The sequence below is a fragment of the Chiloscyllium punctatum genome, chromosome 44 (assembly GCF_047496795.1).
Source record: "Chiloscyllium punctatum isolate Juve2018m chromosome 44, sChiPun1.3, whole genome shotgun sequence".
In the NCBI taxonomy this organism is placed as follows: Eukaryota; Metazoa; Chordata; class Chondrichthyes; order Orectolobiformes; family Hemiscylliidae; genus Chiloscyllium; species Chiloscyllium punctatum.
This window is the reverse complement of record NC_092782.1, coordinates 49042200-49057785: the sequence shown is the minus strand read 5'-3', so window position 1 is coordinate 49057785 and position 15586 is coordinate 49042200. Positions and strand designations below refer to the sequence as shown.

Below are 15586 nucleotides of genomic sequence, written 5' to 3'. Positions count from 1 at the left end.
AGTGCTGAGCTGGAAGTTTGGAACTAGGGTGAGGTGGGGGAAGGGGAAATGAGGAAACTGTTGAAGTCCACATTGATGCCCTGGGGTCGAAGTGTTCAGAGGCGGAAGATGAGGCGTTCTTCCTCCAGGCGTCTGATGGTGAGGGAGCGGCGGTGAAGGAGGCCCAGGACCTCCATGTCCTCGGCAGAGTGGGAGGCGGAGTTGAAATATTGGGCCATGGGGCGGTGTGGTTGATTGGTGCGGGTGTCCCAGAGATGTTCCCTAAAGCGCTCTTCTAGGAGGCACCCAGTTTCCCCAATGTAGAGGAGACCGCATCGGGAGCAACAGATACAATAAATGATATTAGTGGATGTGCAAGTAAAACTTTGATGGATGTGGAAGGCTCCTTTAGGGCCTTGGATAGAGGTGAGGGAGGAGGTGTGGACGCAGGTTTTACAGTTCCTGCGGTGGCTGGGGAAAGTGTCAGGATGGGAGGGTTGGTTGTAGGGGGGCGTGGACGTGACCACGTAGTCATGGAGGGAATGGTCTTTGCGGAAGGCGGAAAGGGGTGGGGAGGGAAATATACCCCTGGTGGTGGGGTCTGTTTGGAGGTGGCGGAAATGTCGGCGGATGATTTGGTTTATGCGAAGGTTGGTAGGGTGGAAGGTGAGCAACAGAGGCGTTCTGTCCTTGTTACGGTTGGAGGGGTGGGGTCTGAGGGCGGAGGTGCGGGATGTGGACCAGATGCGTTGGAGGGCATCTTTAACCACGTGGGAAGGGAAATTGTGGTCTCTAAAGAAGGAGGCCATCTGGTGTATTCTGTGGTGGAACTGGTCCTCCTGGGAGCAGATCCGGCGGAGGCAGAGGAATTGGGAATACGGGATGGCATTTTTGCAAGAGGTAGAGTGGGAAGAGGTGTAATCCAGGTAGCTGTGGGATTCGGTGGGTTTGTAAAAAATGTCAGTGTCAAGTCGGTCGTCATTAATGGAGATAGAGAGGTCCAGGAAGCGGAGGGAGGTGTCAGAGATGGTCCAGGTAAATTTAAGGTCAGGGTGGAATGTGTTGGTAAAGTTGATGAATTGCTCAACCTCCTCGCGGGAGCACGAGGTGGTGCCAACGCAGTCATCAATGTAGCGGAGGAAGAGGTGGGGAGTGGTGCTGGTGTAATTACAGAAGATCAACTGCTCTACGTAGCCAACAGAGAGACAGGCATAGCTGGGGCCCATACGTGTGCCCATGGCTACCCCTTTGGTCTGGAGGAAGTGGGAGGATTCAAAGGAGAAATTGTTAAGGGTGAGGACCAGTTCGGCCAAACGAATGAGAGTGTCGGTGGAAGGGGACGTCTGGAGAGGAAAGAATGGAGGGCTTGGAGGCCCTGGTCATGGCGGATGGAGGTGTAGAGGGATTGGATATCCATGGTGAAGATGAGGCGTTGGGGACCGGGGAAACGGAAGTCTTGGAGGAGGTGGAGGGCGTGGGTGGTGTCTCGAACGTATGTGGGGAGTTCTTGGACTAGGGGGGATAGGACAGTGTCAAGGTAGGTAGAGATAAGTTCAGTGGGGCAGGAGCATGCTGAGACAATGGATCGACCAGGGTGGTCAGGCTTGTGGAGCTTTGGAAGGAGGTAGAACCGGGCAGTGCGGGGTTCCCGGACTATGAGGTTGGAAGCTGTGGGTGGGAGATCTCCTGAGGTGATGAGGTTCTGTATGGTCTGGGAGATGATGGTTTGGTGATGGGGGGTGGGGTCATGGTCGAGGCGGCAGTAGGAAGAGGTGTCCTCGAGTTGACGTTTGGCTTCAGCAATGTAGAGGTCAGTGCGCCAGACTACCACTGCACTCCCTTTATCTGCTGGCTTGATGGTGAGGTTGGGATTGGAGCAGAGGGATTGGAGGGCTGCGCGTTGTGAGGGTGAGAGGTTGGAGTGGGGGAGGGGGGTAGACAGGTTGAGGCGGTTAATGTCCCGGCGGCAGTTGGAAATGAAGAAGTCGAGGGCTCTGCCTGGTTTAAAATTTAAGCAAAGCTTGGCAGTTAGCTCTCACTCATCTCTAATTGGTGCATCACCTATGGCAACATCCAGAGTCCACATGCTCACAAATCAGTGTTTTCCCCTCACATAGTATAAATCTGAGCTTCCCTTAATTGGCATTCATGTGAATTATACCAATGAGTGCAAGATGAAAAGCATTATCAAAGTCTGCCATTTTTCAGTAATAGTCATGTTATGCAAAAGGTTTTAAAGATAGACTTTTGACTTACCACTTGTTTTGCAGACATGAATGTACAGATAAAAATTCCCAAGGAAACCAGAGCCACTGAAATGTACTTCGCAACTGTGTATCTGGGGAGGGAAAAACACAAAATCTTGTTTCATATTTAACACAGGACAGAGTAGGTCATTCAGTCCCTCAAGCCTATTCTGTCATTCAATGAGATCATGGCTGATCTGACGTAACCATCTCTACTTGCCTTTGGCTCATGTTCCTTAATACCTTTATTTAAAAAAAGAAAAACTAGCTACCTCAAATTTAAAACTAATTGGATCAATTTTCAGTGTTAAACTACTTAAAATGACAATGGCAGCAGAATGGGTTTCTGTTTTTCACAGACTGCACCTGGATTTGGATCTCCCAGCTCTCCTAGGTTAAATATTTTTGCTGTTCCAGTCACTATGAATCTCAATCAAAGAGCTCAATGAACGTTAAGTATTCAGGAAAGGAGCATTTCTGCAAGAACAATCATTACCAATTTCCTTGTCGCACTTGGGAAACTGAGGAATCCTCTTCATTTGCATCTAACTGTTGGATCCAACAGTTATGCCACTTAGAGTGCAATTAAGAGTGACTGTATTGGGGTGGAACTAGAGTCACATATAGTTGAGATGTCTAAAAACTGTAGGTTTCCTTCCTTGGAGAACACTAGTATCCAAACATCCGTCAACTGCTAAAACATTTTGCTGTTTATCATTCCCTATAGAATACAATTGGGTATCAGGAGTCCTCACATCAAACAAGCAATATTACTTCAAGATTACGTCACTTATTGTAGAATACAATACTTTAGGGAATTCCATGGTCCTGAAGGTTGTTGTTTTAATGTCAGCCTTTCTTCTCTTCCTACTTTTCTTTAACTGAGCATTGTACTGACAGTCTCGTTTTCTTCTTATTCCCATTTCACTGCAACAGTTTCAAAAGCTTTCCAATTTTAGTTATTATCAAGGGCTGCTCTGCCATCAATCTATTCCAATCCAATTCACCTACTTCGACCCACAGCCTTGTGGTTAATGTCAACCTGATCAAAATACAGATCAATAACAGACATAGCATTAATGACTGACCTTTTCTTTAAAACTATAATTCCCAACACCATGCTGGCTATCAGAGAGCCCTGGAAAACAAAAAAAAATGACATTATGCAAACTCAATGAATACAATTCCTCTTTCAATTCTAGAAGCATGCACTAAATAAATGCCATTGACTAAAGGGGTTAAGGAATGATGTCATAGGCCATTTGGCTCTTCAACACATTATTTGCGTAGGCCATTTATAGTAATTAAAGGCTTCATAATCTTCATCATTTGCACATAAATGATCTTGTTCTCCAACTACGCACATCTTTTTGTTTTAGTATCTTCACCCACACTTTCTTCCATGTAGGCAATTGTGGGAATTATCAGACTAATTATCAGATTGTAGTTTGGGAACTACATCCCAAGCATTCAGTGGTGTCTGTGAAACTACCATATGTAGGGAGGAGGTGCTTCTTTCAGAAAATGCTAGAATTCTTACAGTGCAGAAGCAGGCCTGTCAACCCATCAAGTCTGCACTGCTCTTCCGAACAGCATCCCACCTATTCTATCCCTGTAACCCTGCATTCCCATGGCTAATCCATTTAGCCTGCATATCCCTGGACACTATGGCCAATTTTGCAAGCAGGTCCATCTAACCTGCATATCATTGGACTGTGGGAGGAAACCGGAGCACCAAGAGGAAACCCACGCAAACATGAGGAGAACGTGCAAACTCCACACAGTTGCCCAACGGTAGAATCAAACTCAGGTCCCTGGCTTTGTGAGGCAGCAATGCTAACCACTGAATCACTGTGCTGTGCCACAGTTTTTGTGGAGAGCAAATTAAAATACATGAGTGAGATCAGAACTGAAAAGTACAAGATGAGATCAGTGAATGGATGGAAACATATTTGGTCAGTCACAGTGAAATCACAAGGACATCATTTAGGGAATTAAGTTGCTCAGGGTTGTGTAATATTACTGAACTGTAAAACAGAGCTCTTGACTATTGAACTCAACAGGATATCACACTGAAATAGTACAAACCTTCAGTTTGTTCACAGGGCAGCACGGTGGCGCAGTGGTTAGCACTGCAACCTCACAAGCACCAGGGACTCGAGTTTGACTCCAGCCCCGGGCAACTGTCTGGGTGGAGTTTTGTCCGGTTGCTCTGGTTTCCTCCCACAATCCAAAGATGTGTAGGTCAGGTGAATTGGCCTTGCTAAATTGCCCATAGTGTTCAGGGATGTGTAGTTTGGTGAATTGGTCAGGGGTAAATATAGGATAATAGGGTAGGGCAATGTGTCTGGGTGGGTTACTCTTGTTGGGCTGAAGAGCCTGTTTCTACACCATAAGGATTCTATTCTATTCAGTGTAAAAAGTATTCAGATGAAGACCATCCAGATGCCAAGGTATAAGGATCAACAGGAGGAATGAGCTTCATGGGTAAAATTATCTCATTCATTTGTTACATTCACTTTGGAAAATTATACATGTACAGTCCTACGACACATGGCTTTTACACTGTAATAAATTTTAGCTTCCGCATAAGTGAAATAGAAATTCAGTTGCGCATGTCACTTACTGATCTGAAGATCATGTGCAAAGGCATTGGAATGTTGAAGTTGAGGGCATAATTATTAACCACACTTACGATGAAAAACATGGTGACCATGATGAAATAGTTCCTGAGAGAATAAAAAAAAGTAGCAAGTGAGAGAGGTTAATCTGCAGGATTGTCTCACAAAAGACTACAGAGGGAAACAACACCCACAAACATTCAAATGGAATTAAAAGAGAAAAACCTTTTTTAAAAATTCTGAAATATAGAAACAACAAAAGAGAAACAAGACGTTGGTTCAGCCACTTTTGGAATATTGCATGCAATTCTGGTCTCTTTCCTATTTTGTTCACTTTTTGTGAATCTTAAAAGGGTTCAGAAAAGATTTACAAGGGTGTTGCCAGGAGGGTTTGAGCTATAGGGAGAGGCTGAACAGGCTGGGACTGTTTTTCCTGGACCTTCGGAGGCTGAGGGGTGCCCTTATAGAGGTTTATAAAATCATGAGGGGCATGGATAGAATAAATAGACAAAGTCTTTTTCCTGGGATGGGTGAGTCCACAACGAGAGAGCATAGGTTAGGGTGAGAGGAGAAAGATACAGAAGAGACCTAAAGGGCAACTCTTTCATACAGAGGGTGGTGCATGTATGGAATGAGCTGCCAGAGCAAGTGGTGGAGACTGATACAATTGCAACATTTAAAAGGCACCTGGATGGGTATGAGTAGCAAGGGTTTATAGGGATATGGGCCAAATGCTGGCAAATGGGACTAGATTAGATAGGTATACCTGGTCGGCATGGATGGGTTGGACCGAAGGGTCTGTCTCCATGCTGTACATCTCTATGACTTTATGTTTTAACTTAGTTTTCAGCAGTGTAAATCAGTCAGTGGTGAGATCAATTAAAACTGGTGTTGCACAAGAGGCCAGAAACAGAAGAACACCAAGACGTCTGAGACGATTTGAAACTAAGAGGAACATTCTGAGATAGATTCTGCTGAACTACAGCCGAGGCAGGTTTACACAGACCAATAGTTCACTCGTTAAACAGCAGAATTTCTCCTTACCTTAAAGGGATTGCCCGAGGCTTTGTGAAAAAGTGAGCTTGAAAGATTAAACCTTCCAATGCTATGAACAGGAACTGTCCAAATGTCACAAGGTTTCCACATCCTGGAAAATCCCTGAAGAAAGAAAACCTTTTTAAACAAGTAATGAGTTTAGTGCTGTCAATGCTTTAATAACTAATTTCACCGGTCCAATTACTAATGTCAAAGCCTTTTCCAGAATACAAAAAAACACCAATCAAGCCAACAAACTTTAAAACAACAACATAATCCTAATGCGATTGCAGGATACAAGTCAAATTGAAAGACTCAAGAAAAGTGTGTCAGCTAGACCAAATAAAAGCCCTGGCTCATCACAATCGATGGTGAACATTCCATATATCATGGTGGATAAATCTAATAAGCTAAAGCACAACCCGATTTTCCTGCAAAGTCCATGTTTAGGGCTATACTCAGTGACTGCCTATTTACTATAAAATATGATACTTGCATTCTGAGTTGGTTTCAACAATACACTTTAGAAATGTAAGTTGTATGCACCTTTATATCAGGGCATAGAATCCAGCAGACTACACAGATTATGTTGCCATGAAAATGCACCGGAATTTTAGATACAAAGAGCAGACTGAATATGACAAACGACTACATAAATGGATTTTCTAGCAAAGGAACAAAGAGCAGCACTGGTTGCAAGGCAAAAACCATAACATTTGCTATTTCATTAAAGAACAATGCCACACCAAGGGAATTTGCTGTTCCTGAAAAACTGGTATGATAATGAGAGGAGGAGTTTGTTTTAAAGAGACCAAATGTGCTACAAGAACCATTAACAGCCACAGGCCTGATCTTAATATGGTTCTGATGAACAGCACTGGACTCAAAATGTTAACTTTGCTTAGCTCTCCACAAATGTTGCCAGACCTATGAGTTTCTCCAGCACTTTCTGTTTGTGTTTCAGATCTCCAGCATTTGCTGTTCTTTGCTTCAGTTCATTGCTTTATTCTGCATCCAGGTTACTCTTGTTAAATTCTTACTTTCTGACTGGTCATTCTTACTTTCTGACACGATCATTGAAATGACAGCAGGGAAGGATGTCAAGATTAGAGTGGTGCTGGAAAAGCACAGCAGGTCAGGCAGCATCCGAGAAACAAGAAAAATCAACATTTCAAGCAAAAGCCCTTCATCAGGAATGAGGCTGGGAGCCTCCCATGCAGAGAGATACATGGGAGGGGGGTGGGGCAGAGAAGGATGTCATTCAGCCATTATGCCCATGGTAGTCAACTAGAACTTTCTAATTCCATTCCCTTTCTATAACCTTTACCCATAACCCTTTATATTCTTGCTTTCAAACATCTTTCTTCAAAACTACTTGTGCTAATATGGTCCAGGCTCTAAATTATTTCCTCTGGTTTCTCCTCCCATTGTTTCTAGAATAACCATGTGCCTAAGGCCTGTGTTATTGATTGCTCAATGGACACAATTTTTATCTTTTAATTCCATTCAAATATTTTATAGCTTTAAAATCTTAATTATTAGATCTTGGGTAGCATGATCAAGTGATCCATGATCCAGAGTTTAGGTTTTATCTCTAAGGGATAGATTCAGGCTACCCTTCTCCTAGATCTAAACTGTGTCATTTAGGCAGTTCAATTAATGCCCTTGCTCGAACAACTGGCAACTGAACTTTAAGGATGATTTCCCCTCATGGGAGAATGTGGAACTAGGGGAAACTATTTAAAAATATGGAGTCTTCCAGTTAACACATGACTGATATGGAGGAATTTATTTTCTAACACGATTTTAGTCTTTAGAACTCTCTTGGCAGGACAACAGTGGAGCTGTAACTGTAAATATATTCAAGACTGAGTTAGACAGACTTTCAATCTACAACAGAATTGAGGGTTATGTGTATATGTCAAAGAGTGAAGTTAAGATCACAATCAGATGAATCTTATTGAGCCTACTCTTACAGCTTACGTTTGATTTTTGAATTAATTTATTACAGCAACATATACTAAGGTAGAGTGAAAAGTGTTGCTTTACAAGTAGATAGTACTATACAGTGCATCAAGGTAACTGAACAGAGTGCAGGATTCAATGTTACAACTGCCGAGAAGGTGCAAAGATTAAAATTAATATTAAAACGATCCATACAAAAGTCAGATAATAACATAGAAGAAGCTGTTCTTGAATCTGTTCACACATAAATACAAACTTTTATATCTTCTGCCCAATGGAAAAGGGCAGAAGAGATAAAACTGGGGTGGGAGGGATCTTTGATTTTGTTGGTTGCTTTCGCCAGAAGTATTGATGAAATCAATGGATGGGAGGCTGGTCTGCATGATGGACTGGGCCGTGTTCACAACTCTCTACAGTTTCTTTTGGCCTTGGGAAGAGCAGTTGCCATACCATCCAGATTGGATGTTTTCTATGGTGCATCTATAAAAATATGTAAGAGTCTTTATGGATATGCCAAATTTCCTTTGCCTCTTGATGACGTTGCTGTGCTTTCTTCTCCATAGTGTCAACATGATAGGACCAGGACAGATTGTTGGTGATTGTCACTCCCAAGAACCTGATGCTCTCAAACATCTCCACCTCAGCACCATTGATGCAGACAGGGGCGAGCCTTCCACTTCAACTCATGAAGTCAATGACCAGCTCCTTCGTTTTGCTGATGCTGATGGAGAGATTGTTGGTTTTACACCATGCCATTAAGCATTTAATCCCTTTCTTGCATTCCATCACATCATTGTTTGAGATCTGACTTACAATGATGTCATCAGCAAACTTGTAAATGCAATAGGTGTGGAATGTGACCACACAGTCAGGCATGTATAAGTAGTATAGTTGGGGGTTGCATCCGTAGCCTTGCAGGACACTGGTATTGAGGATTATTATGGATGAGGTTTGTCGCTTGTCCATCCTGTCTGCAGTCTGTTTGATCAGGAAGTCAAGAATACAGTTACAGAGGGAGAGTAGAGATCTGGGTGCTGGAGTTTAGAGATGAGTTTGTTTGGAATTATGGTGTTGAAGGTGAAGGTGCAGACAATAAGCAGGAGCCTAACATTATGATCTTATTATTTAAGTGTTTCAGTGAAAGAAAGGCCAAACTTGAGTATTTATTCACAAAGTATCATTACTGTGGATCTTTATTGTACATCTTTGGCTCCAATATCTTTCCAAAAGTGAAGAGCAATGAAATCTGTTACCCAACCAACATCTTTTAACATTACTTTTTTGTTTTTATATTTCTACTGTGAGAAATTCTATGTTCCGTTTGTCTTTTAATGACACTCTTCCAACATTTCTAGAGCTTTGTTTTGGTGTCTGAAAACTGCTCTCTTCTGCAACAATTTTACCACAGGGCCAATTCATTTCTCCTCAAACATACTATTGAACTGCACTTGTCACCCATTTACCTATTGTATTAATCAGTTCATGTTGAGGGTTCTTGTGGCACAGTGGTAATGTCCCTATCTCTGGACCAGGAGGACTGAGTTCAAATTCCACCTGCTCTAGTGTATATGACAACATTCTCTGAGCAGGTTAATTCAAAAATAGTTATCAGTTCACATTTCCCCTTCTAAATCACTTTTGATTTAGCCTCCTTCCCCTCTCCCTCACCTTTGATGGTTTGCATTGCCCGATAAGAGACTTTGCATGTAACTTTCTACCTGGTTACACGGATGATGCATGAGTGATTAACAGCTGAAAACAAAAAAAAAGTCATCGTGATGCGGTGATGGGGAAAAAAATTCAATTATGTGTAAGAGCACTTAGAAGAATCTATAACAAAGATCAATCAATTCATGTCCTTTGCCTTTTGTCGCACATGAGTAGTGTTCCAGATCAGGTTTCAAGGTCAACCCTGGGCCCAATTGGAAATCTGACGTTGGGGTGGAGTGGGATGGCCACAACATTCACAATGGGTGGGATACTGGGAGAAGACTGTTTGCCAACTTGGCCAAATTAATGAAGGAGTTACATAGATTTTCAGCACAGAAATTGGCCATTTGACCCAACCAGTCAATGCTGGAGTCTAAATTACACACAAACCTCCTCTTGCTCAATTAAGAAGAAAGAAAAACATCAACCAACAGTAGTCACAGAGTCATAGAGATGTACAGCATGGAAACAGACCCTTTGGTCCAACCCGTCCATGCTGACCAGATAGCCCAACCCAAGCTAGTTTCACCTGCCAGCACCCGGCCCACATCCCTCCAAACCCTTCCTATTCATATACCCATCCAAATGCCTCTTAAATGTTGCAATTGTACCAGCCTCCAACACTGCCTCTGGCAGCTCATTCCATACCCATATCACCCTCTGTGTGAAAACGTTGCCCCTTAGGTCTCTTTTATATCTTTCCCCTCTCACCCTTAACCTATGTCCTCTAGTTCTGGAAAACACACAGACGTCCATCTTCATAAAATGAGGGAAACCTCATTATAACCTCAAAATATGTGATGAAGTGAAAAAATGGATTCTGGTCAATCTTCACAAAGACAGAAGAAAAACCTGCTTCAAAGGTGTGTAATAATAAATATAATAATAATGATAATAAGAATAATAATAACAACAACAACAACAAAACAACACAACAACAGGCTGATTAAAACACAACAGGTCATCTCCTATATGGTGTTACCTCTTGGACTCCAGCACCTGCATTATATCATACTTCCACTGAATTGGCAAACTTTGACATTGTCCCCTCTTTTATCCATGATCAAATTATTTTGTATGAAAACCAAATAAAATCTCAGTACAATGTTTTGCAGCTTACCACTTCCCAAATTTGTCCAATGAGGAAAGCAATGCCTTTTAACGGTACCCTAAATTATCCGTTCTTGAGACATTGATTTCTGTGGCTATGTTCACTTTCATACAAACAAGAAGTGTTGGATATACTCAGCATGTCATGCAATATCTGTGCAAAGAGCTGATTTAATACTTCAAGCGCAAAACATGAGGTGCACAGTAATAGATTTCAAGCAGGTACAGTGGCAGGGAGAAACAGCATAAGATTAGAAGTTAAGAACGATTGTGTCTAAAGAGATGATTGTTCCTTGCACTAAGAAGTTTTCTTGGACAAATAAAGAAACAAAAGATGGCCTAAAAGAGCTGCAAATGACAGAATCTCTGCCATCTCAAAAAATGGGAACATTGATTCTAAAATTGGTGAATTCATTGTTGAGTTTGAAGGCTGTAATGGGCTGAATCAAACAGACATGGGACGTTCCCAAAGCATTCCTGAATTTCATTCAAATGCTTCAAGTTGCCAGAGAGGCTAGAAGTGGAAATCGAATGAAAATAAAAATCTCTTTTAACATGCTGTGTCTCAAATTTCATGATCTATCTCATGTGCGCCTTCTCACCAGATGACTTCTGAAAATATTCACATATGACAGGGGCGAGCAAGGAGAAGTCAGCTTCAGGAAGGATGGAGAAAGTTGTAGTTTGCAAGGAAGATGGTACAAGCAGGCTACAAAGGAGAGAACAGTTTTGAGTAGCAACTTGTATGCAGCACTTTATTTGGAAATCCAATTACACTACATCCTCAGAGAATTCGAATAAATTTATCAAACATTTTCACTTTCATAAAAATATGCTGACTCTGTTTGGACATTATGTGAATCATATTATGATCAAAGAAGGAGTTGGTTCATACGACATGGTTCATATCACATTCTTGATGAAGGGCTTTTGCTCGAAATGTCGATTTTCCTGCTCCTCAGATGCTGCTTGACCTGCTGTTCTTTTCAGCACCACTCTAATCTTGACTCTGAGTTGGTTCATAGCAATGCCAACAGCTCAAGTGCGTATTATGCATGTATTGCAATAAATTCAGACCTAACCTCTCATCCTCAAACTGAATGTGATATTCCCACGTTATGATCACACTTGACTAGAAGATCCTTTATTAAGAAATCAATTAATAGTGTCCTATTATAGATTACCAGATCTAAAGTCTATTTTCCACTTGTTGGCTCTATAACAAATTGCTCTGAGACTGTCCCTAATATGTTCTATGCACTGATGGTCAACACTTTAACTTGGACAAAGTTAAAAATCACACAACACCAGGTTATAGTCCAACAGGTTTATCTGGTGGTTGAGAAGGAGCAGCACTTCAAACGCTCGTGCTTCCAAACAATCCTGTTGGACTATAACCTGGTGTTGTGTGATTTTTAACTTTGTCCACGCCAGTCTAACACCAGCACCTCCAAATCATGTTTACCAACTTGATGTGTCAAAATACTTTTTCCACGTGAAACAGTAATCTGCTATTAGCTACCTTCATTATGGAGTTCCAGCATTCATAACATTTTACCAAAATATAGAACATAGTACATTACAGCTCAGTACAGGTCCTTCAGCCCTCGATGTTGCGCCGATCTGCGGAACCAATCTGAAGCCCATCTAACCTACACTATTCCATTCCCATGCATCTCCCCTCATGCTAGCCATCGCGATCCAAGGAAAAAGGCTCTCACTGTCCAACCTACCTAACCCTCTGATTATCTTATATGTCTCAATTAAATCACCTCTCAACCTTCTTCTCTCTAACGAAAACAGCCTTTCCTCGTAAGACCTTCCCTCCATACCAGGCAACATACTAGTAAATCTCCTCTGAACCCTTTCCAAAGCTTCCATATCTTTCCTATAATGTGGTGACCAGAAGTGTACACAATACTCTAAATGTGGCCAAACCAGAGGTTTGTACAGCTGCAGCATGATCTCATGGTTCAGAAACTCAATCCCTCTACCAATAAAAGCTAACACAGTGTATGCCTTCTTAACAACCTTATAACCCTGGGTGGCAACTTTCAAGGATCTGTGTACCTGGACATCGAGATGTCTCTGCTCATCTACACTACTAAGAATCTTCCCATCCGCCCAGTACTCTGCATTCCTGTTACTCCTTCCAAAGTGAATCATCTCACACTTTTCCACAGTAAACTCTATTTGCCACCCCTCAGCACAGCTTTGCAGCTTATCTCTGTAACCTACAACATTCTTCGTCATTATCCACAACTCTACTGACCTTGGTGTTATCTGCCAATTTACTCACCCATCCTTCTATGCCCTCATCCAGGTCATTTGTTAAAATGACAAACATTAGTGGACCCAAAACAGATCCTTGTGGTACCCCACTAGTAACTGAACTCCAGATGAATATTTCCCATCAACCACCACCCTCTGTCTTCTTTCAGCTAGCCAATTTCTGACCCAAACTGTTAAATCACCCTCAAATCGCATGCCCCTGTATTTTATGCAATAGCTTACCGTGTGGAACTCATCAAATGTCTTACTGAAATTCATATAAACCACATCAACTGCTTTACCCTCATCCACCTGTTTGGTCACCTTCTCAAAGAACTCAATAAGGTTTGTGAGGCATGACCAACCCTTCACAAAACCGTGTTGACTATCCCTAAACAACATATTCTTCTCTAGATGATTATAAATCCTATCTCTTATAACCCCTTTACCCACAACTGAAGTAAGGCTCACAGGTCTATAATTTCCAGGGTTGTCTCAATTCCCCTTCTTGAACAAGGGAACAACATTTGCCATCCTCCAGTCTTCTCATACTTTTCCTGTAGACAGCGACAACATAAAGATCAAAGCTAAAAGCTCAGCAATCTCCTCTCTGGCTTCCCAGAGAATCCTAGGATAAATTCCATATGGCCCTGGAGACTTATCTATTTTTACACTTTCCAGAATTGCTTACACCTCGTCTTTATGCACCTCAATCCCATCCTTCTTCTTCCTCGTGACAAAAAAATCAACTTCCTTTGTAAACCACAGCTCCCATGCTCAACAACTGTCTCCCTGCCTGACCGGTACATACTTATCAAATATATATGTAAAGGATCCGTGGTACTCACATGTTATGAAATAATGATAATAGCCAACTCCCTGGTGTTCACCTGTCAATAAATGAAGGTGATACTCAGATCCCTGGTGTTCGCTTCTCAGTAAATGAAGGTATGGGAAAAGATCTGCTAACCCAAGATAGGCCCACAAAAGGAAAATGGGCCAAACTGTACCAAAAACACCCAGAATTCCCAAGCAGGCTCACAAGCCAAATCAGACAGCCCTCGCAGACAAGAGAATACACTTTAAGCTCACTAACAATGATAGAGCACCACAGATATCTCAAAGCCCCAAGGGCAGTTTCACAACCCAGCAATACCAAAGCCACACAAAGAGCAGGTCAGACAGAGAGGCACCATCAAGGACATGCTCCAGGAACAGGACAATGGAAGCACCTCACCACTTCAGAGGAGACACTAACACCTACTTGTGAAGAGGAATGGAACCATCAATATTGTCAGGATGTTGCATTGTGTGAAGGAGCAGGACATTCATCCAATAACTGTTTTCCAATTAACATCCTTGTAATTAGATTACTCCATTCCCAGATACATTGTAGTTTCCCATTTCTTAATCAGCCTTATTGTGCAGCATTATTGTAAAGCTGGTCTCATCCTCAGCTCTGGGAAGAGAAAGTCTGATCTACCTGTACAGACTGTCAGTTCTGTGTCAGCCTAGTCAGTTTCTCTTCCAGCTATATAGCTTGAAATAAACGGTTTGCCAATTTCAATTTGAGCTGTATTTTGTGATCTCTCACCTATTGGGCAAATTTCTCTGACAGAAGATGGCACTCGGATCCCTGATGTACACCTGACAGTAAATGAAGGTGATAGCCACATCCCTAATGCTCGCCTGTCAAAGATAACAGACATAATGCCAGCCCGCACTCACCTGACCAACAGTTCCAGAAACACAACATTGCTGGTGCAGCCAAGGAACACCAGGCCAACAGCGAAGACTGCGTGCATCTTGTCCCTTGAAAAGAGATGGTGGTCGAGGTAAGATAGCCAGCTAGGCCGCTGCTGATTCCCTTAGCTCCTTCCGTTCCACTCACTGTACCACCAACTGACACGTCCAAACAGCCGCCATCCCTTTCCGTCCACTTTCCGGTACTACTGCGCATGCCTTGCGCGCAATGCACGTCGGGGGATGTAGTCCTTACCTGTCAGGACGGAAACTGCGTACGAGTGAACGGCATGCTGGGTGTTGTAGTTTACCTACGGCCGACGGGTACTGCTGCTGGCTGTAAAACTACAAATCCCAGCAGATATTGGAAGCTGTCAAGGAATTGTTGTGGCAACGGTAGGTGAACTAAATATGAAATCAACAAAAAGGTAAATGCATTTAAACACCATCGATTGCTTTGTTTTCTACGTTTTAGGGGATTGGGCGCTTTAATTTTAGAATCTATTGTCGCTTGAGGTAACAAATTTTACATTCTAACCACTCACTGGATGTTAGAAGTTACTCTGAAATGCTTATTGAATTTATTGGCTCCAATCTTCTGGGAAACTTTCTTTACTCAGACTGGTTAGAAAGTGAAACTCAACACCACAAACGTGATAAGGTAAATTGAGGCGATTATTATGGATGCATTCATGTGCAGGCCAGAAAAGCACATAAGGGAGAAAGAAACAGATTATGAAGAGAAGAACCTAATAAGAAATATAAACGTGAAGACTAGGAGTTTCTGCAGGTAAACAAAAAGGTTGAGAGAGTAGCTGAAATGAATATTAGTCCTTTGGGGGGTGAGACTAAGAATTAACAATGGAAAACAAGGACATGGCAGGGATTTTGAACAAATATTTTATT

The 15586-nt window shown here is 42.3% G+C and overlaps 2 protein-coding genes across 3 annotated transcripts in view; one reads left to right on the top strand and one right to left on the bottom strand.

Annotated features, from left to right (window-relative positions):
- Window positions 1-14880, bottom strand: part of slc35b4 (solute carrier family 35 member B4) — a 32510-nt gene extending 17630 nt beyond the window's left edge. For both annotated transcript variants that reach the window (XM_072562909.1, XM_072562910.1), the window contains exons 1-5: window positions 14666-14880; window positions 5891-6004; window positions 4852-4954; window positions 3314-3363; window positions 2236-2317 (exon numbers count right to left, since the gene is read on the bottom strand). In XM_072562909.1, coding sequence (XP_072419010.1) covers window positions 2236-2317; window positions 3314-3363; window positions 4852-4954; window positions 5891-6004; window positions 14666-14742 — 426 coding nt within the window. In that variant the 5' untranslated portion in view covers window positions 14743-14880. The remainder of the gene's footprint in view (window positions 1-2235; window positions 2318-3313; window positions 3364-4851; window positions 4955-5890; window positions 6005-14665) is intronic.
- A 15-nt stretch (window positions 14881-14895) lies between these two features.
- LOC140466622 (uncharacterized) overlaps window positions 14896-15586 on the top strand; it is a 61383-nt gene continuing 60692 nt past the window's right edge. The window contains exon 1 of the mRNA XM_072562071.1: window positions 14896-15076. Coding sequence (XP_072418172.1) covers window positions 14896-15076 — 181 coding nt within the window. The remainder of the gene's footprint in view (window positions 15077-15586) is intronic.